The 16,128-nt window shown below is 36.9% G+C and overlaps 1 protein-coding gene across 1 annotated transcript; it reads left to right on the top strand.

Annotated features, from left to right (window-relative positions):
• The first annotated feature begins 4,309 nt into the window (after positions 1-4,309).
• On the top strand, positions 4,310-15,886 carry LOC136695360 (peroxisomal succinyl-coenzyme A thioesterase-like). Its single transcript, XM_066669401.1, has 11 exons — positions 4,310-4,438; positions 5,443-5,653; positions 6,167-6,266; positions 6,581-6,771; positions 7,323-7,486; positions 7,940-8,059; positions 11,064-11,143; positions 12,665-12,755; positions 12,899-12,979; positions 14,030-14,171; positions 15,727-15,886. The coding sequence occupies exons 3-11, from the start codon at positions 6,214-6,216 to the stop codon at positions 15,831-15,833; spliced, it is 1,029 nt and encodes a 342-aa protein (XP_066525498.1). The 5' UTR covers positions 4,310-4,438; positions 5,443-5,653; positions 6,167-6,213; the 3' UTR covers positions 15,834-15,886.
• The last annotated feature ends 242 nt before the right edge of the window (positions 15,887-16,128 follow it).

Below are 16,128 nucleotides of genomic sequence, written 5' to 3'. Positions count from 1 at the left end.
TTGATTTTTAGCCAAAAGCATAAGAAGGTGAATGATATTTCTTTGCAATAGCCACTGAACAACTACTATTGGCTGTTAATTATATTTTTCATTGTTTAATCGCATATTAGAATAAGCTTTCTGTCATTTTTTGTCATCAGCTAATCTGATAAGATTTTGTTAAGATCAGGAGGAGGAGGAGATTTGTACTTGGTGTGAGCTCATGTCTGTGAACAGATATTTGCAGAACAGAAAAGTGCATTTTGAATGTCATGGTGCTTGTTTCTGTCTTTAATCCTTTATGTTTTAGTAATAGTAACTGAATTTATTATGTTAATGTCATTACATGTGTTAAGTGTTCTGATAACGTGAGGTTAACACAATAAGAGGATTTTACAACACTTTTGTACTAATAAGTTTTTGTAAAGAGAACTCCACTCTCCTTAAACCTCAAAATTTATTTCTGGAGATTCTTAATTACGTGGATTTCAACGAGCCGGACCATAATCCACAGGTGGGGAAAAGAGATAGCCATACTGCATTTTTGGTCTTTATGATATGCCTGAAAGCCGTAGTCAACAAGAACATGGATTTGTACAGTATTAGATTCAATACGTGAAGGGCCCAAGGTTGTTATTCATCATCATCACTTAAATGAACCCTTAAATAATCAGTGGAGGTGCTGTGGGTTGCCTCAGTATCCCCAGACTGCACTTTCCTTAAAACTATTGGTGATGCAAAATAATAGACTTTTGATTGGCTGATGCAAGAAATGATTGATAGCTTTTCTGTCTACTCTACACTTATTTGTTCTCCAGACACACATACTTACATCGCCAGCTTCATGGACAAACGCTGAGCAAGTTTTTGCAAGTTTTGATAAGTACCACATCTCTAGTTTTCTTGTCCTCTTTGTTCTTTCAGACCTTTCAGCTAAAGTTTCCACCTTCAATTGGAATACTCCCTTATTATTTGTTTGCCCTTTTGCCTCATTCAGCTACCTTTTGCATTACAAGCAAGTCACACTACAGTTTGAAGAATATTATTGGTTTCTTGCAATCTGTAATGTCAGCTGCATTAAACTCCACTGATTTGATGGAAACCGCATTTGTGGCAGCATTCTCTTGTAATGGAGTGATTCATCTGTGAATGGAGATCATTTATGACAGGATTTGTTTGTTACTTTTTGTTGCTGGCATCACTCTGTACTGTTACAGATTCACAAATATCATAATATTTTAGTACAGATGCATTGAAAACCAGGAGTTTTATTTCATATCCAGCCTCATCGTGCTTTGATAGACAATACCACTCTGCCTCCTTTGTCCCATGTTGGCTCACACACCTCAGATAGTTATGGAAGAATATGGCCAGATATGTGATAAGTCCAACAACCGTTGAACAACTTTTGCATCCCCTGGTGTTGTCATCACCTGAAAAGCAGAATAGAGTCCATTTTCAAGCTAGCATTCCATAAGGGTTTGAAGGCTACTATCATATTCCATCTCAGTTTCTGAGTCGCCACAGCAGCCCTCTTCTATTTGCCCTGTGCCTCAAAGACCTGACAGTTACTTGTGCTTATTGAGCAGATACATTTCCTGTGCCACAGGCACTTTTTCAAAGGCAATTTTATCCATTTGTCCATTGCAATGGACTCTAAAATATTGTAAAATGACTGATTTCTCCATTAAGCTTACAATGTAAAAGGCATGTCCTGCATCCACTAGTGTTAATTATGCTTTAGGAAGTGTTTATGGACAGATCTTTATAGAGATTGATACACCACCCAATATGTTTTTTAATTAATCAAAGATTTAAGATCCTTAATGCGAGTCGGGAAAGTCTGACCTTCAGTGCTGGGTCCTGTAATCTTTTATACAAACTTGATTACGCCCCATTTTAGCAGAGTTTCTTTGTCTTCAAACTAGTGTTTTTTACTATGTGTGTGTGTGTGACTATAGAATGGAATGTGCCTATCTCAGCATGCCTGCAGAGCAGAGTTACACTTCAGTTATTTTATTTCCTAACAATTCCCCCTTTGGGTGAAATCTATTACGCCCACCCTGGAAATCAGATATCTGAAAATAAATTATACAATGGAACGCGTCATTTGGACCTTCAGGTCGACAAAATCTAGTTACCCTTTATGAGTCAAAAAGTCATTTAGAAAACCTATATGTGACACGTGAAAAATACAAAAGGTGTAGTGCAAAAGAAATCAATGAGAAATATTATCAAAGATAATCAGCGTTGTATAAAACGACTTCCAGTCATTTGGCTTCTACACATCCCACTAAATGATAGAGCACGGATCATCCCGCGCAGCTGGCTGGACCAGGACCGACTCAGAGCACCTTCAGGCCCGACATCTCCATCCAGCCTTCCATCCATCAGCCTCTTTGCTTTTAAACCTCAGAACTCCTATTTCCTTGCCCATTTGCCCATGAGCACACATCATCAGTAGCACAGTTTCCTGGGCGTCTCCTGCTGCCACCCCCTTTTGAATCATGGAATTAATAAACTTCACCATAAAGTTGTGGTAAAATAATTATGCACCACGTTGCGGCGGCATAAATTATATGTAGCAGAGTCAGTGATAATTATTATTTGATTGTTAATTAATTATTTCATTCATTTTGTTAAGCTCTATGATTGGATATATATAAACAATCTATACTGTGTTACATTTATGAAATTAATGAAATAACATTTCTGCATGCAACAAAACATTTTTAGCTGTCCTCTCTCTGTGTTCATCATTATTTTACTGGCGCCGTGCAGTCAGCTGTCAAAAAGTTCAAGAAACCGCACACTGGCGGGTGTCGCACAATGGAAGTTGTGATGTGTATTAAGAGCGACAAAATAATTTAGATGTTACAAGATCGCCATAATCTTCATAGAATTGCATTTTGAAAATGAATGAACTAAAATAAAATACATTTTAATTAAATACTCAGTAATTATTTTCAAAAGCTGAGCCACATCAGAGTGATCAAAGAGCTGCATGCGGCTCTGGAGCCGCGGGTTGCCGACCCCTGAACTAGAACATACCTATAAACTCAGAACAGTGAACATCTCCTAATGCTGCACTTAATACTGTGGACAAATCCGTCCTGCGTGTTCGTTGATGCAAATAATTGGAACAGAAGAGGTTAACACAGAGTTTGAGTGAACAATCAAAACAGTTTTTATTATACGGAATTCCGGGGAGAACAGTACATTCAACACATTTAGCATTTTACCTCCTGGTCTCCGAAGACCTCGCTTTCTGACTCCTCTTCTTACACTATGTTCTGTCTGACTCTTAAGCAAGGTGTCTGTTTGTGATTGGACCTCAATTTGTGCGCATCAGCGTTGCTAGGCGGTTGCTATGTGTGTATAACTGTTTTTCTGTCTGGATATGTAAGTGTTATTGAACATTCTGTTTTGCTTTAGCTGATCCATCTGATTAGCAGTGTGCTAATGTGTGTTGCTGCTTTTTTCACACTTACTCATATTGCCTAAGCTTTGCAAGATTGCTCAAGATTAACTGACTGCATATACAGATCATATTGATTGCTATGAACCCCTGACCTTCCAGTTTTGACTACTGTCCTGCATGTACTCATGTTGCCTAAACCTTGCAGGGTTACTTTAATGTCAACTAAAACCAAACCATACAATTACTTTTATTAATAATATTTACCACAATACCATATGTATAAAATACACGTCACTCTCTCACTTTTAAAGCCTCTGGCACATGATGTGGTGTTTAATATGACTGAAAGAAAATTATGGCTTAATACAGATGAAGAAAACATCATCAGCCTGGGCCTGAATAAACACAATTTTTTTTTTTTTGTTTGTTGATATTTAAATATCTATTTAACCTACCTGCTATTTTCTGTTTTATTTTTACTGGTCAATTTAAAATAAATAAATAAAAATTCATCAATTTTAAATCTTTATATACCATACTATATATTATTTTATAATGTATAAAAGTTATTCCAAGTATTTTAAACTGCGGAGAACTTTAGTATTAAATAAACAAACTTAACAGCGATTGAGTAAAGATTTCATACATGTTTTTGGCTTGTTTTGTGTGTTGTGTGGGCAAACAGTTCGTTAATTTCTGTATTAAGTGCCACCGCGGCTCACTGAATCTGGATCTGCGACTAAGGAGCTAACTTCAGTCTGCGAATAAGAGGCTGTGAATAAGGGGCCAAAGGAATCGGGACCTGCGAATAAGGAACCAACTTCAGCGTCTCCATGTGCTAGCTAAACTTAGGCTACTGGCAGATGTTCAACAATGAATGGAGTATATGAATCATCGGCATATACGCAAAACAGGAATATGCCGTCATACGAATTTAAGATGCAGATGTCTTTCCATGTTATTACCGCTCCTGCCACATATCTCCGGGGTCCTGGGCATTGACTGTATTTATAAACTGTACAGATGCTCTGTCGTAGCGTAAGTATATATTTACTTTAATATGTACTTTATATTTACATATATACATACATATGTATATATATGTATATACATATTTACTTTATTGATTTAATTATGATGTACTTCACTTTAAGAAAGACCGTGAGATCTACAGTCCGTTTTGACTGGTATTTTCTAACCTCCTTTCCCAACTGCAATCGGTTACTCTCGCTGACCACCATCTTCCACCAACGCGTGAGACATCCCTGTTAAGCATGTTTCCGAGGAGTTGGTGGTCAGTGAGAGTAACCGGTTGCAATTTTCAACGAGTTCACAGGATCATTCATGGGCTCCGGTAAAGTTGGCTTAATATTCGCATATTCAGATTTCTTTCTTCAATAACTCTCAAACGGTGCATGCAAATTAGTTAATACTTGCAAAGTATGGGATGCAACACAAGTCGCTACAACTCAGATCATGTCAGAAATGTTTGCCTTTTGAATACTACGAAATATATTGTTTTGTGAATGTTTTCTTGACTGCTGTCGCCAGCTCCGCGAGAGCTAAGGGACCGTCTATCAACTACACTATACAGTAAAAACGAAGGTGACGAACAGCAGGGAAAAACACTCCGTGTTAATTAAGTGAAAATCAGAACTTTTAAGCCACAAATAATAGAGCTGTTTTCTAGTTATTGCTCTGAAGTGTGTGAGTGGGTATTGCTGGTAAATAAAGTTGCTAAACCGAATTATTTAAGATAAATAGTTTATAATAATAATAATATTTGGTGAAGTGCCACCCACATGACATACACTACATCTCTTCCATTGTATTGATGAGTTTTTGAGAATACATTTCAATAGCTTTTGAACCCTTGGAAATTTAATTGCAAAACACTATTAAAAATGTAACTTTAGAAAAGTACATTTGTTCAGAAATAGGATTAAAAATCTTAATTAATGTTTTCATAGTCTCATATTATGAAATATTAGATTAAGTTTAAGATGCTGTAGTTCAACAAAGAATACTTTTTATGATGGAAGTTTTGTAGGTCTTTGAGCACCATGGCTGAGGTTTGGCCTTAACTCTCAGTGGAGCCCAGCAGGGGTCTCCTAGATGAGAAGCTTCAGATCTTAGTGAAGAATCTTAGACCTAAACAACAAGTGACCCTCCACACTGTTCATCAGTCAGAGGACAAGGACTACTGGGAGGCATTTGGACACTACATCAGTGATGAATCTGGGACAATAGCAGGTGAATATTTCAACTTTTCAGTTTTCTCTTTGGCTACAATCTGTAATAAAGACCAATAACAAATAATTCTCCAACTGAGTGCATGATTTCACAGTTTGATTTGTAAACAAAGATTTACAAATAGTACATTAACGATTTACACATAGTTTTACAATTAAACAATGATTTACAAATAGTACATAGAATACTCATATTTGCATAGGTATTTTATGTACTATGCCCAACCAACAGTAAACGTACGTGCCTTTTGTGCTTTTACATGAAAGGTTTGTGATGGTAAAATATTAACATATCATGAATGAACTGAATTACATATTGTGACAAATAACATATTTAACCTTTTGAACTGGAATGTAATTTTAATATTTGGTGGTCTGTTAAATTTCATAACAGTTTGAAAGTGCATAATGTGACAGTTGATAATTGCTGATAGATAGTTATGTTAATATGGCGTTCATAATCATGTATATATGGTCTCTACACATGTACACGTGTGTGTGTGTGTGTGTGTAGTATCAAAGGATGCTAGTGTGGGAGGAACATATAAAGGTGTGGAATCCATGGGATTGCTGTGGAGTCTGAGGCCGGTGCCAGGAAGCCGAACAGGACTCAGGTAATTTGCAGATGTGGGAAATGGTCTATGCAGTGTGGAAGTGTATTTTTCTAAGTCAGGACAAATGTTTGTATCTCATTCCTTACATACCTGCTTTTAATTTTTGAAAAATTATTTAATAACTACAGCTGCCATTTTCTTGTTTAAAATTTATTGTGAATTGAGAATCGAAATGGACCAAAATGATGGCGTCTTGTTTCAGTATATTGTAGATAAAGACTGTACAAGCCTTCTAGTAATTAACATCCCCCTCTCTCCTTTTTCCTCTATCCACATCCCCACCCCCTTTCATTCACAATTTGTTTTTGATTTAGATTGCGAAGGAAAAATGTAATCATGCCAATGGTCTTCCACATTTCTGTTTATGATGGACACATTTCTCAGGGCTTTAACCAACTCTCAGTGTTAGAATCCCGTGTTATAGAGCGCTGGTATATGGCTCCAGGTGTGAGAAGGGTGGATGTCCAGGAGAAAGGTGTTCGAGGAACTCTGTTCATCCCTCCAGGTACATACATGCACTGTATGGTCACCAAGCACAATGTCAATCATAGGCTGGAAATGTATAAATCCCCAAACACGGTGCTGTGGAGCAGCAGAAATGTGTTCTCTGGAGTTATGGATAGCCATTCAGTATTTTGGGGATTTTTAGAGGTGTACTGTAAAATCTCACCAATTGTTCACTATTTCATGCTGCACAACTCAGTCTGAGGCTGAAAGATTACTATTTTTTTTAATCATAATGTGTAGCTAAACTATTTTTAAACCACAAGAGCTGAGATATTAATTAGAGCCTACATTCTCAGAACTCATAATGCTCACACTTACAGGTTTTTAGTGTTCAATTCCTGTGTATTGGTCACATAAAAAAAGGCAAAAATAAAACATAATGTGGCTTTTCCAATGATATGGCACATTCAGTATGTGAATAAACAATATGGTAGATGGGATGGATGACATAAATGTTAAAAATGTGCAATTGTTTAGGACAATGTAAGCCTTTGCATACATCTGTGCTGTATATGTGAAGTTCACTTTCAGTTTGTGTGTTTTGTTTAGGTCCTGGACCATTTCCTGGAGTGCTGGACTTGTTTGGAGTAGGTGGTGTTCTAGTGGAGTATAGATCTGCTCTCCTGGCATCTCATGGCTTTGCTTCATTAGCTCTGGAGTATTTCTTCCCAAAGGAAGCAAAAGCAACAGCACTGAATATCAGTTACTTTGAGGTAATTCAACCCACAAGCTATTTTTATTTTTTCAGCATGCAAGTACAGCTGTTAGATTCTGACTGCACAGGAAAATAAAAGTGCTTATTATCGCTTAGACAATAAATAAGTAATGTCACAGGTGGCACAGTGGCACAGCAGGTAGTGTTGCAGTCACATTGCTCCAGGGATCTGGGGTTGGGGGTTCAAGTCCTGCTCTGGTTGACTGTGAGGAGTTTGGTGTGTTCTCCCTGTGGGTTTCCTCTGGTTACAGATAATGACTGTAATTGGGCCAGGGTTGTCTAAGCTCTTTTCAGAATAGTCTTCCCAATAGAATACATCACAAATACAATAAAGCTATATTTAAATATTTTTCGAACATTTTCATGTATTTAATAACTTTAGATTATATTTATGCCATAGAGCTGTATGTGTGTGTGTGTGTGTGTATGTGTGTTTGTGTGTGTTTTGCAGACTGCATATCAAATATTACAGGATCACCCCATGGTAAGGAGAGACAAATTGGCTGTGTTTGGTCTTTCATTTGGGGCCTTTATGACACTGGCCCTGGTTACATACTCCAAAATCATTAAGGTGATTTGCCAATATGCGCTCACACACACAGACACACACTCATACACACACACACACACACACACACAATTACATGCACTGAGGCTTTTCAGTAGCCTATATTATGGTTATGATTAGTTTGTTTAATACTGATATAATGTTAATTTTTCCTGTTCAATCACCTAATTGGTTTGACTAAATTAAAGATTTTTTTTCACTTTGTAACTCAGTCTTCTCATAATTTTAGACATTGTGTATTGTACCCATTAGCTCAGGATGATAAGAGCAGCACACATTTTCTTTGCGACATGTAAAGTCAATTTCTAGAGCTCAACTGGCTTGGAGAAGAACACTAACAGTTCGATTCTGTGTCGTTACCAACCAAAGTCACTGGGAGACGAGTGGTCTTCGTGTGCTACCACATATACCTTGACCCTAAGGAACTCTGAAATCCTTAAATAATAATAAATTTTTATTTGAAAGTGCCTTTCAAGAGACCCAAGGACACTGTACAATAGATAATAATAAAAAAAATAAATAAATAAAAAAAAGTAAATAAAAGGTAAATGCACATACAAACATAAATAACCATAGAGACATATACATAGTATCATCCATATGCTAGTTTAAAAAGATGAGTTTTGAGTCTGGTTTTAAAAACATCTACAGATGAACAAGCTCGCAGTTCATCAGGAAGACTATTCCACAGCTTTGGACCTGCAACACAAAGTCTGGAAAATACAAATGCATAGACTATGGTCTCGGCAGCAGTGAAAGAGAGAAAAGGGCGAATCCTAGAGATATTTTTAAGATGGTAGAAGGCTGTCCTACATGTGTTGTTAATATGTGATTCAAATGATAATGTAGAATCAAAAATTACTCCGAGATTTCTCACTAGTGTTGAGGTAGAGACAACAAAACCAGGGATACAAACAGTAGTGTCACTAAGCCTCCTGACTGTTGCAGGAGAAGCAATAATGATGGCTTCAGATTTTTTATTATTTAAGCTCAGGAAGTTCTCGATCATCCAAGCCCTCACATCAGTTAAGTATTTCAGCAAGGCACTAGGTGGCAAGCTGTGAGAAGGTTTTGTACAAATGTATATCTGGACATCATCAGCAAAACAGTGAAACTGCAGTCCATGATGTCTAATGATGTCACCAAGAGGAAGGATGTACAAAATAAAAAGCAGGGGCCCAAGAACAGAGCCCTGGGGAACACCATGTGACAAGGAGCATGTGTCAGATCGAAAACTTCCCATTGAAACAAACTGCTGCCTACCAGAAAGATACGATTGAAACCAAGCTAATGCAGTACCAGTTATGCCAAACATGTTTTTGATTCAAGACAAATTCAAGACTCAGCTGTGAAGGGAAACCTCAACAGACCCACATTGCCATTAGGCAATGGAATGCTGCACAATATGTGGGTGCTTCACTTGAGGGCAAGAATGCCCTGTCCTCCAAGTTTCAGGTTCCACACCATGCAAATCATCAAAAACAGACCTGTACCTCCAAGTTAGAGTTTCCTTCACAAGGAGACTATCAAATTTCCAAGTTTCAGAGTTCTTCAGGTTCTGGGGACCTGGACATGATGTAGGGAAAATTAGTTCAATTGTGTTTAATTGTTTACTTGCAAGCCTAAAATCTAGGACAAAAAAAGTGGTCCCACACACCAGTAGAGGTGGGCGGTATCGCCGATATTGATACCGATATCGATACCGCTAGTCTTCACCATGTGCACGTGCCGCACGCGCCGCCTGGATATTTCGAGCGAGAAAGAAGGTTTCTGCGCACACGCAGGAATATTGCCACGCAGATATTTCGAGAGCAAGAAGATTTCTGTGTGCGCGCGGATATTTTTGAGCAAGCAAGAAGGTTTCTGAGCGCGCGTTGTCTCTGACATGCGCACTCGCTCAACACTTACAGACATTACAAAGTGCCTCAGATTCAGTCAATAAGAAGCTTCAAATGACAAAGGTAATTTCTGATTGGATGGCTTGACCGCCAACTGAGAAGAACATACAGGCCGGAGACCAGTAAATAGGGGGATAACGGTGAGTGGGAGTTTATGGTTAGGGGGAAATCTGACAATGCCCTTCTGAACGGCAACAGACCAGTGCACCACAGCCAGTCATTTTATTTTATATTCATTGAATTGGCAACACTGTAGAGTTTTTATCTGTTGTTTTTGGGCTTGTATTTACTTTGATTAACTGACTCAGCAACGTAGCTGATGTGCTAAAAACAATATACATAATTGAAATTATGTTGAAACTGAGGCACGTTGTAATGGCTGTAAGTGTGGAGCAAGCGCGCGGGTCAGAGACATCGCGCACAGGACAGGAGAGTAAAATGTGTAGGCTGTAGTGTGCGTTCAAGAAACCTGTTTGCTCGCTTAAAATATCCCCGCGCGTGTGCAGAAATCTTCTTGCTCGCTCGAAATATCTGCATGGCAATATCCCCGCGCGTGTGCATAAACGTTCATGCTTGCTCAAAATATCCGCATGCGCAGAAACCTTCTTGCTTGCTCAACATATCCGCGCGGCAATATACCTGAGTGCTCAGAAACGTTCTTGCTCGCTCAAAAATATCGGCGCACACTCAGAAAACTCCGCATGCACGCGTGCAGAATGGTGGCACAAAAATAATGACATACACCCAAAGACTTTAGAGGTGTTTAGAGAAAAAAAGCTTGAGTATCGATCCTTTCTACGAGTATTGATCAATACCAATACCAGCGTTGGTATCGATATTATCGATATTTGGATCTATCTGCCCACCCCTACACACCAGTAATTTTATCAGTACTTTTATCTTGTTAATGGAAAATCAAATCAAATTAATCATTTTTTTCTAATTAATAGCTTTGGCTGGTTTGTTTTTTGTTTGTTAAGCATTTATACATCACATCCATATTTAAGACATTTTTAATCACATTTTTTGATTATATGTTTGAATATATTTTTACAAAAAAACTAATATTGTCTTTGTGTTTCTTTTGTCATTGTTTAATTCGGTCACAGCCTCAGTGCTGTGTGTGCATCAGTGGAAGTCACTTTATTCCTGAAAATAAGTCTCTGCCTAAAATCTATGCAGACTTCAGGTAAGCAGGCAGTTTTATATTTTTTCTTTTAAAATTATAGTATTGGCAGTGTATATTAAATGGATTTTAAATTATTTAATTTGCCAAACTGTACTATACATATAGGTCATTATTTAAGGGGAGCAGTCACCTTAAATTTCGGATATTATTGTATTCATCAAATTCAGAGTAAGGTACAGATATTACAGCTATCTGCAATAGCTAATACTGTATACTGGAGCAATCTGTAATACTGATACCAAGCATTTAAAATGGTAACTACTATATAGTTTCAAAACAGTGAAGAGAGCTGGCTATCTCCTCCTCCTTCTCCCCAGACATGAACCTACACGAAAAAAAAAAAACAAGAGACGAGTTTAAGAACTTTGCACCATAATAAAAGTATGTGTTACAATCAACATTTTTAAACAGAAATGTGTTCATTGTTTCACTAAAACATGTACTTACACTAGATAAACGCAAAAACAAAGTGAAAGAGTGGCTGCCATTTTCCTGCCATTTACTCTTCAAATCCACCTCAAATATTTAGACTAGGCAAGTCTTGTGTTAATTATTGCCTTTCTGTTCCACCATAATTTACATTTTAGGAGACAGATCTCTGCTTTCTCATTCACAATTTTGTGTTCAGATATTTAGTTCCATTTTAAAGGTGTCCGTTTACAAATCAGCATTATTCGCCACCTTAAGAACTGAATATAGCACTGGCATTTAAAAATCTTTTATGAAGCAACTGCTATTTCACTCTATCCAAAATTTGATTGTACACAATGTCACAAATAATCTAAGTGAAAAATAAGTCTTTACTGTCTTAACCACACCTTAAAGGAGCAATCTGTAAGATATTTACTGTATTTTGTCATAAAATGTCCAGGGTGTGTGACCATAGATTAAGGAAACACTCAAAGCTAATAACAGTCAAAGCTGCCTCTCATAGCATTGCTGAAGCAGTATATTCTCTTTGAGAATTGCTCAGTCCAGAGCCGAGCTCTTTTGATCCCGCCCTCAAAAGTCCTGCCTGTGATCACGCCCTCTGTCCAATCATTTTATAGTCCAAACCCACCGCTGCCAGGTCTTCAAACATAGTGTCCACTTTAAATAGGCGAATAAGTGAGGCTTTTATACAAACTCATAATTTGTTTTAAAAACCCACACCACAAAGAAACACACATTGATCTTTCTCCCATTATTTTTAAATATATAGTTACGGAAGCCTATGTGTAGATTAAAGGTGTAAAGGTGTAAACATAGTTTGTGTGTTTTATATAAAGTGAGGCAAAGCAAAAACTGAAAAGTGTAAGGGCTGTTCTGTGTTTTATGTGATAACAACTTGCCTGAAAAGTGTAAATTCCATTGTTTGTTTGTATTAAGAGATAACCTGCTTACCTGGTCAATCTTAATTCTAAACTAATAATCAACAAAAATGGAGATACATGATCAAGACAGATCCAGAGTTGTTTTTTAATAACATTATTCAAATGTTTTTGTTAAACAGTTATGTCTAATTATTTTTTTTCTTCTTAGGAAGTCTGACAAATTGCGAATAGAGAACAATCAGTTAATCTGGAGAAATATAATGCTGCCCATTCCAGCAGATCCAAGCATTAAAGTGGATGTAAGTTAGATCATTAAAATGCATTTTTTAAATCTGCAGGGCTAATTTGGGTTGTTTTACTGCAGCACACATCCATGCATATGTCTCTGTCTTTATATGGTTTGTTTGAATATGTTTGTGTAATGATTTACTTTAACCCACAGGTGGGTCAGATAAAGTGTCCTTTGCTCTTTGTTAATGGTGACGATGATCAGAATTGGCCTACTGTTGAGTGTGCAGAAGATGTAAGGCAAATCAACCTACGCCATTGAGTGCACCACATTACAAAATTATTTATTGTAAAATGAGATAATTTTTGGTAACTTAATTCAGTTTTCTTTAAATCAGTTTGGATCATAGTGACAAACATTAATCTGAGTTGGACATGGCAACAACTCAAAAACCCACAAAAGATTATTTGTCATTTCATTATTTATGTCACTACTGACATTTATTATTGTTATTTCCAAACTGAATGTACGTTCCAAATATACATAACCCTGTATTGTACAGAAACTCAACATGAACACATACTTTGTAGTATAATCACAGACAGAGCAGCATGCACATAGAGAAGCCATACAGCATAATATTATTAGCTATAATTAGATCACCTTTATTATCCCAAGTAAAGACGCTTGCAATTTGTAATACACAATAGGAAGACAGATAACAAGAACACCATGATACATACAATTAGAAGTAGATATAGCAGGACAGGACATAGTGGAAGAACAGATTAGGCTTGAGGCAGATTATATGCAAGTGTGAAAAGATATGATTTAAGATTAGATTTGAATATGTAGAGAGAATTAGATTGCTAGAGTTTCCACTGCAGTCAATGTGAATTTTTTTTTTACTTGATACTGGGGTGGAGAAAATAAGTGCAAGTATTAAGAATTGAAATCTAACAGAGCATTTGCAATCAGAAAATAGTTTATTAATTAAGATTAATTAAGGTTAACACAGAGTACTATGTGAATGTGGACAAAGATGAAGTTTTCACAGAGAGTTTATATAGGTAGTTTATACGTCATAAGCATAAGATAATCACTCTAAGTTTCTGCAAGCTTAGTTTCGTTAGAGACATCCCAGTTTGACATACAAGATGAGGGACAGAATGTTTTGTTCTGATAAAGCACTGACCTCGAACTGACCCGATATACACTTAGTTCCTGAGTTCTGTTGACAATTAGAAATGAATATACAGACAAAACAAGCAGACTGGGTTTTTCAGCAGAGACATATAAAAACTTCCATTATAGATACTTTTGTGTGGTGTTGGCCTTTGTCAGATGGCACAAATAATGGAAAAAGCAGAAAACAGGCATCTGCTGCAGGTCCTCACGTATCCTGGAGCAGGTCATCTGATAGAGGTGCCCTACACCCCACACCACCGGGCCAGTAACTTCATTTTGCAAGGGTCTAACAAAAAAGGTAATCAAATATTAGATTAATTAACATTTTATTATGAATAAATACAAATCCCATTTCCAAACATCCAAAAAGTTGGGACATTGCATTGGGTAAAATGCAATGACAGCATTAATAATTGATGTGTTAATTCCCTTGAAGCTCTATTTAACTGACAAATTTACAAAAAAAAAAATAATAATAATAATATATATATATATATATATATATATATATATATATATATATATATATATATAAATAATAATCAATGTTTTCACCGAAACATTAGACACTTTATTTGATGCATGCAACACATTCCAAAAAAGTTGGGACAGTGTCACATCCTGGCCCAATCCTGTTTGTTTTCCCTTACCATGTGGCTCTGTCTGTTTGTTGTTGTTCCTATCTCCGCCCTGGTTCCACCCTAGCTCCAGCTTTGTTCCGCCTCCTTTACCCTCGTTATCTGTATCAGGTGTGTCTCGTCTGTCCGTGTATTTAAGTCCCCTTCCCTCACTTCCTGGGGGCGTTCATTTGTTCATTGTTCTTTGTTGGGTCGTGCGTGTTCTTTGTATTGTTTGTTTCGTTTCTCTTGCTCGTTTCATGTCCCATTCATATAGTCTTGTTCTTTCCCCGCTTCGATAATCTGTGGTTTCTGTTGCCTGATTCTCCTCTTCATTGTGTGCAGTAAGAGACTGCAGTGAAGTCAGTCAAACATGCACTCTGTGTCAATACAGCCATGAAGTCTGGCATTGTCCTGTTGAAATAACCAAAGGCTTCCTAGGATAAGAAGCTTTCTTGATGGCAGCATATGTCTCTGTAAAATCCCAGTGTTTACCCCCACATCAATAGACCCAATAGCACAAAGTGCTCCCAAGCACATTTGACTATTTTTATCATAGTAACATGACAGTTTATCATACCATGCCCTCTGATGGCAGAAAGGTCATGCACAAACAGACATTTCTCTGGTTTCGATTTTTTGCAAATGATTCCCAGTTTATAAAACTATTCTAACTTGTGTAGAATCTGGTGCAGGAAAGACTGCGAACACTATGCATGTCATGCAGTACTTTGCAATAGCTGGCATGATTTACAGTGTTGTATAAAGTACATGAAATACACATAAATCTTGCATTGAACAATTCAAATAATTTGGCACAAAGCGATGTGTCACAAAACATCTTAGCCTATGAACAGTGAGTCTTGCTGAAAGCTCCTTTTGAACCCAATAACGATACCCTCGTCAGTTACATATTCAACAATTTATAATGACATATTCAAAGGTATGTTGAAATTTTTTTATATTTCCACTCATAATTTGCCTCTGTCACAAATTGGTGTGTTGCAGTCATCAAATTCTAAATTTGTTTGTACTTCAAATATAAAACTCAGTTCCATGAAAATACTGGAAATATTTTCTTTGTGCTTTTCCAAAAAAGTAAAAAACAAAAAAGCTTCAAGAAATATACATATCAACATTAACAGATTCTGGATTTTATTCTTATTTATTTTACAAAATGCAAAGAACATGGCTGTGTGTGTTTAAATCTTATTGTTATTGTGTTTTTAATGACAGTGCTCTTAGTCTGGGGTGGACAGACCAAACCACATGCGGACGCACAGGAGGACTCATGGCAGAAAATTCTGGCTTTTTTCAAGCAGCACCTCTACCAAGTTGCTTAACTGGGCAAACTGGGGATTTGTTGACGCCATGAAATTTTGAAACAACATATTTTTCCCGTAAAATGATACATTCTCTCAGTTTAAACGTTTGATCTGTGATTTGTGTTCTATTCTGAATAAAATATTAGATGTTGGCAGCTCCACATCATTGCATTCAGTTTTTATTCACAATTTGTTTAGTCTCCCAACTTTTTGGAATCCTGTTATATATATATATATATATATACACTTTCTCTTTACTGTTTCTGGAAAGCACCCTGAATTACGGTTCCATGTTTGGTGTGAGAAAGTACAA

This window comes from Hoplias malabaricus, chromosome 4 (assembly GCF_029633855.1).
Source record: "Hoplias malabaricus isolate fHopMal1 chromosome 4, fHopMal1.hap1, whole genome shotgun sequence".
In the NCBI taxonomy this organism is placed as follows: Eukaryota; Metazoa; Chordata; class Actinopteri; order Characiformes; family Erythrinidae; genus Hoplias; species Hoplias malabaricus.
Note: the sequence above shows the minus strand (reverse complement) of the source record. Positions and strands in the feature narration are given on the sequence as shown.

Coding starts and splice junctions, on each gene's coding strand:
- LOC136695360 (XM_066669401.1), top strand. CDS start 6,214: ATGGGATTGCTGTGGAGTCTGAGGCCGGTGCCAGGAAGCCGAACAGGA. Junction 6,267..6,580: donor GGAAGCCGAACAGGACTCAG/GTAATTTGCAGA, acceptor TTTTTGATTTAG/ATTGCGAAGGAAAAATGTAA. Junction 14,172..15,726: donor GCAAGGGTCTAACAAAAAAG/GTAATCAAATAT, acceptor TTTTAATGACAG/TGCTCTTAGTCTGGGGTGGA.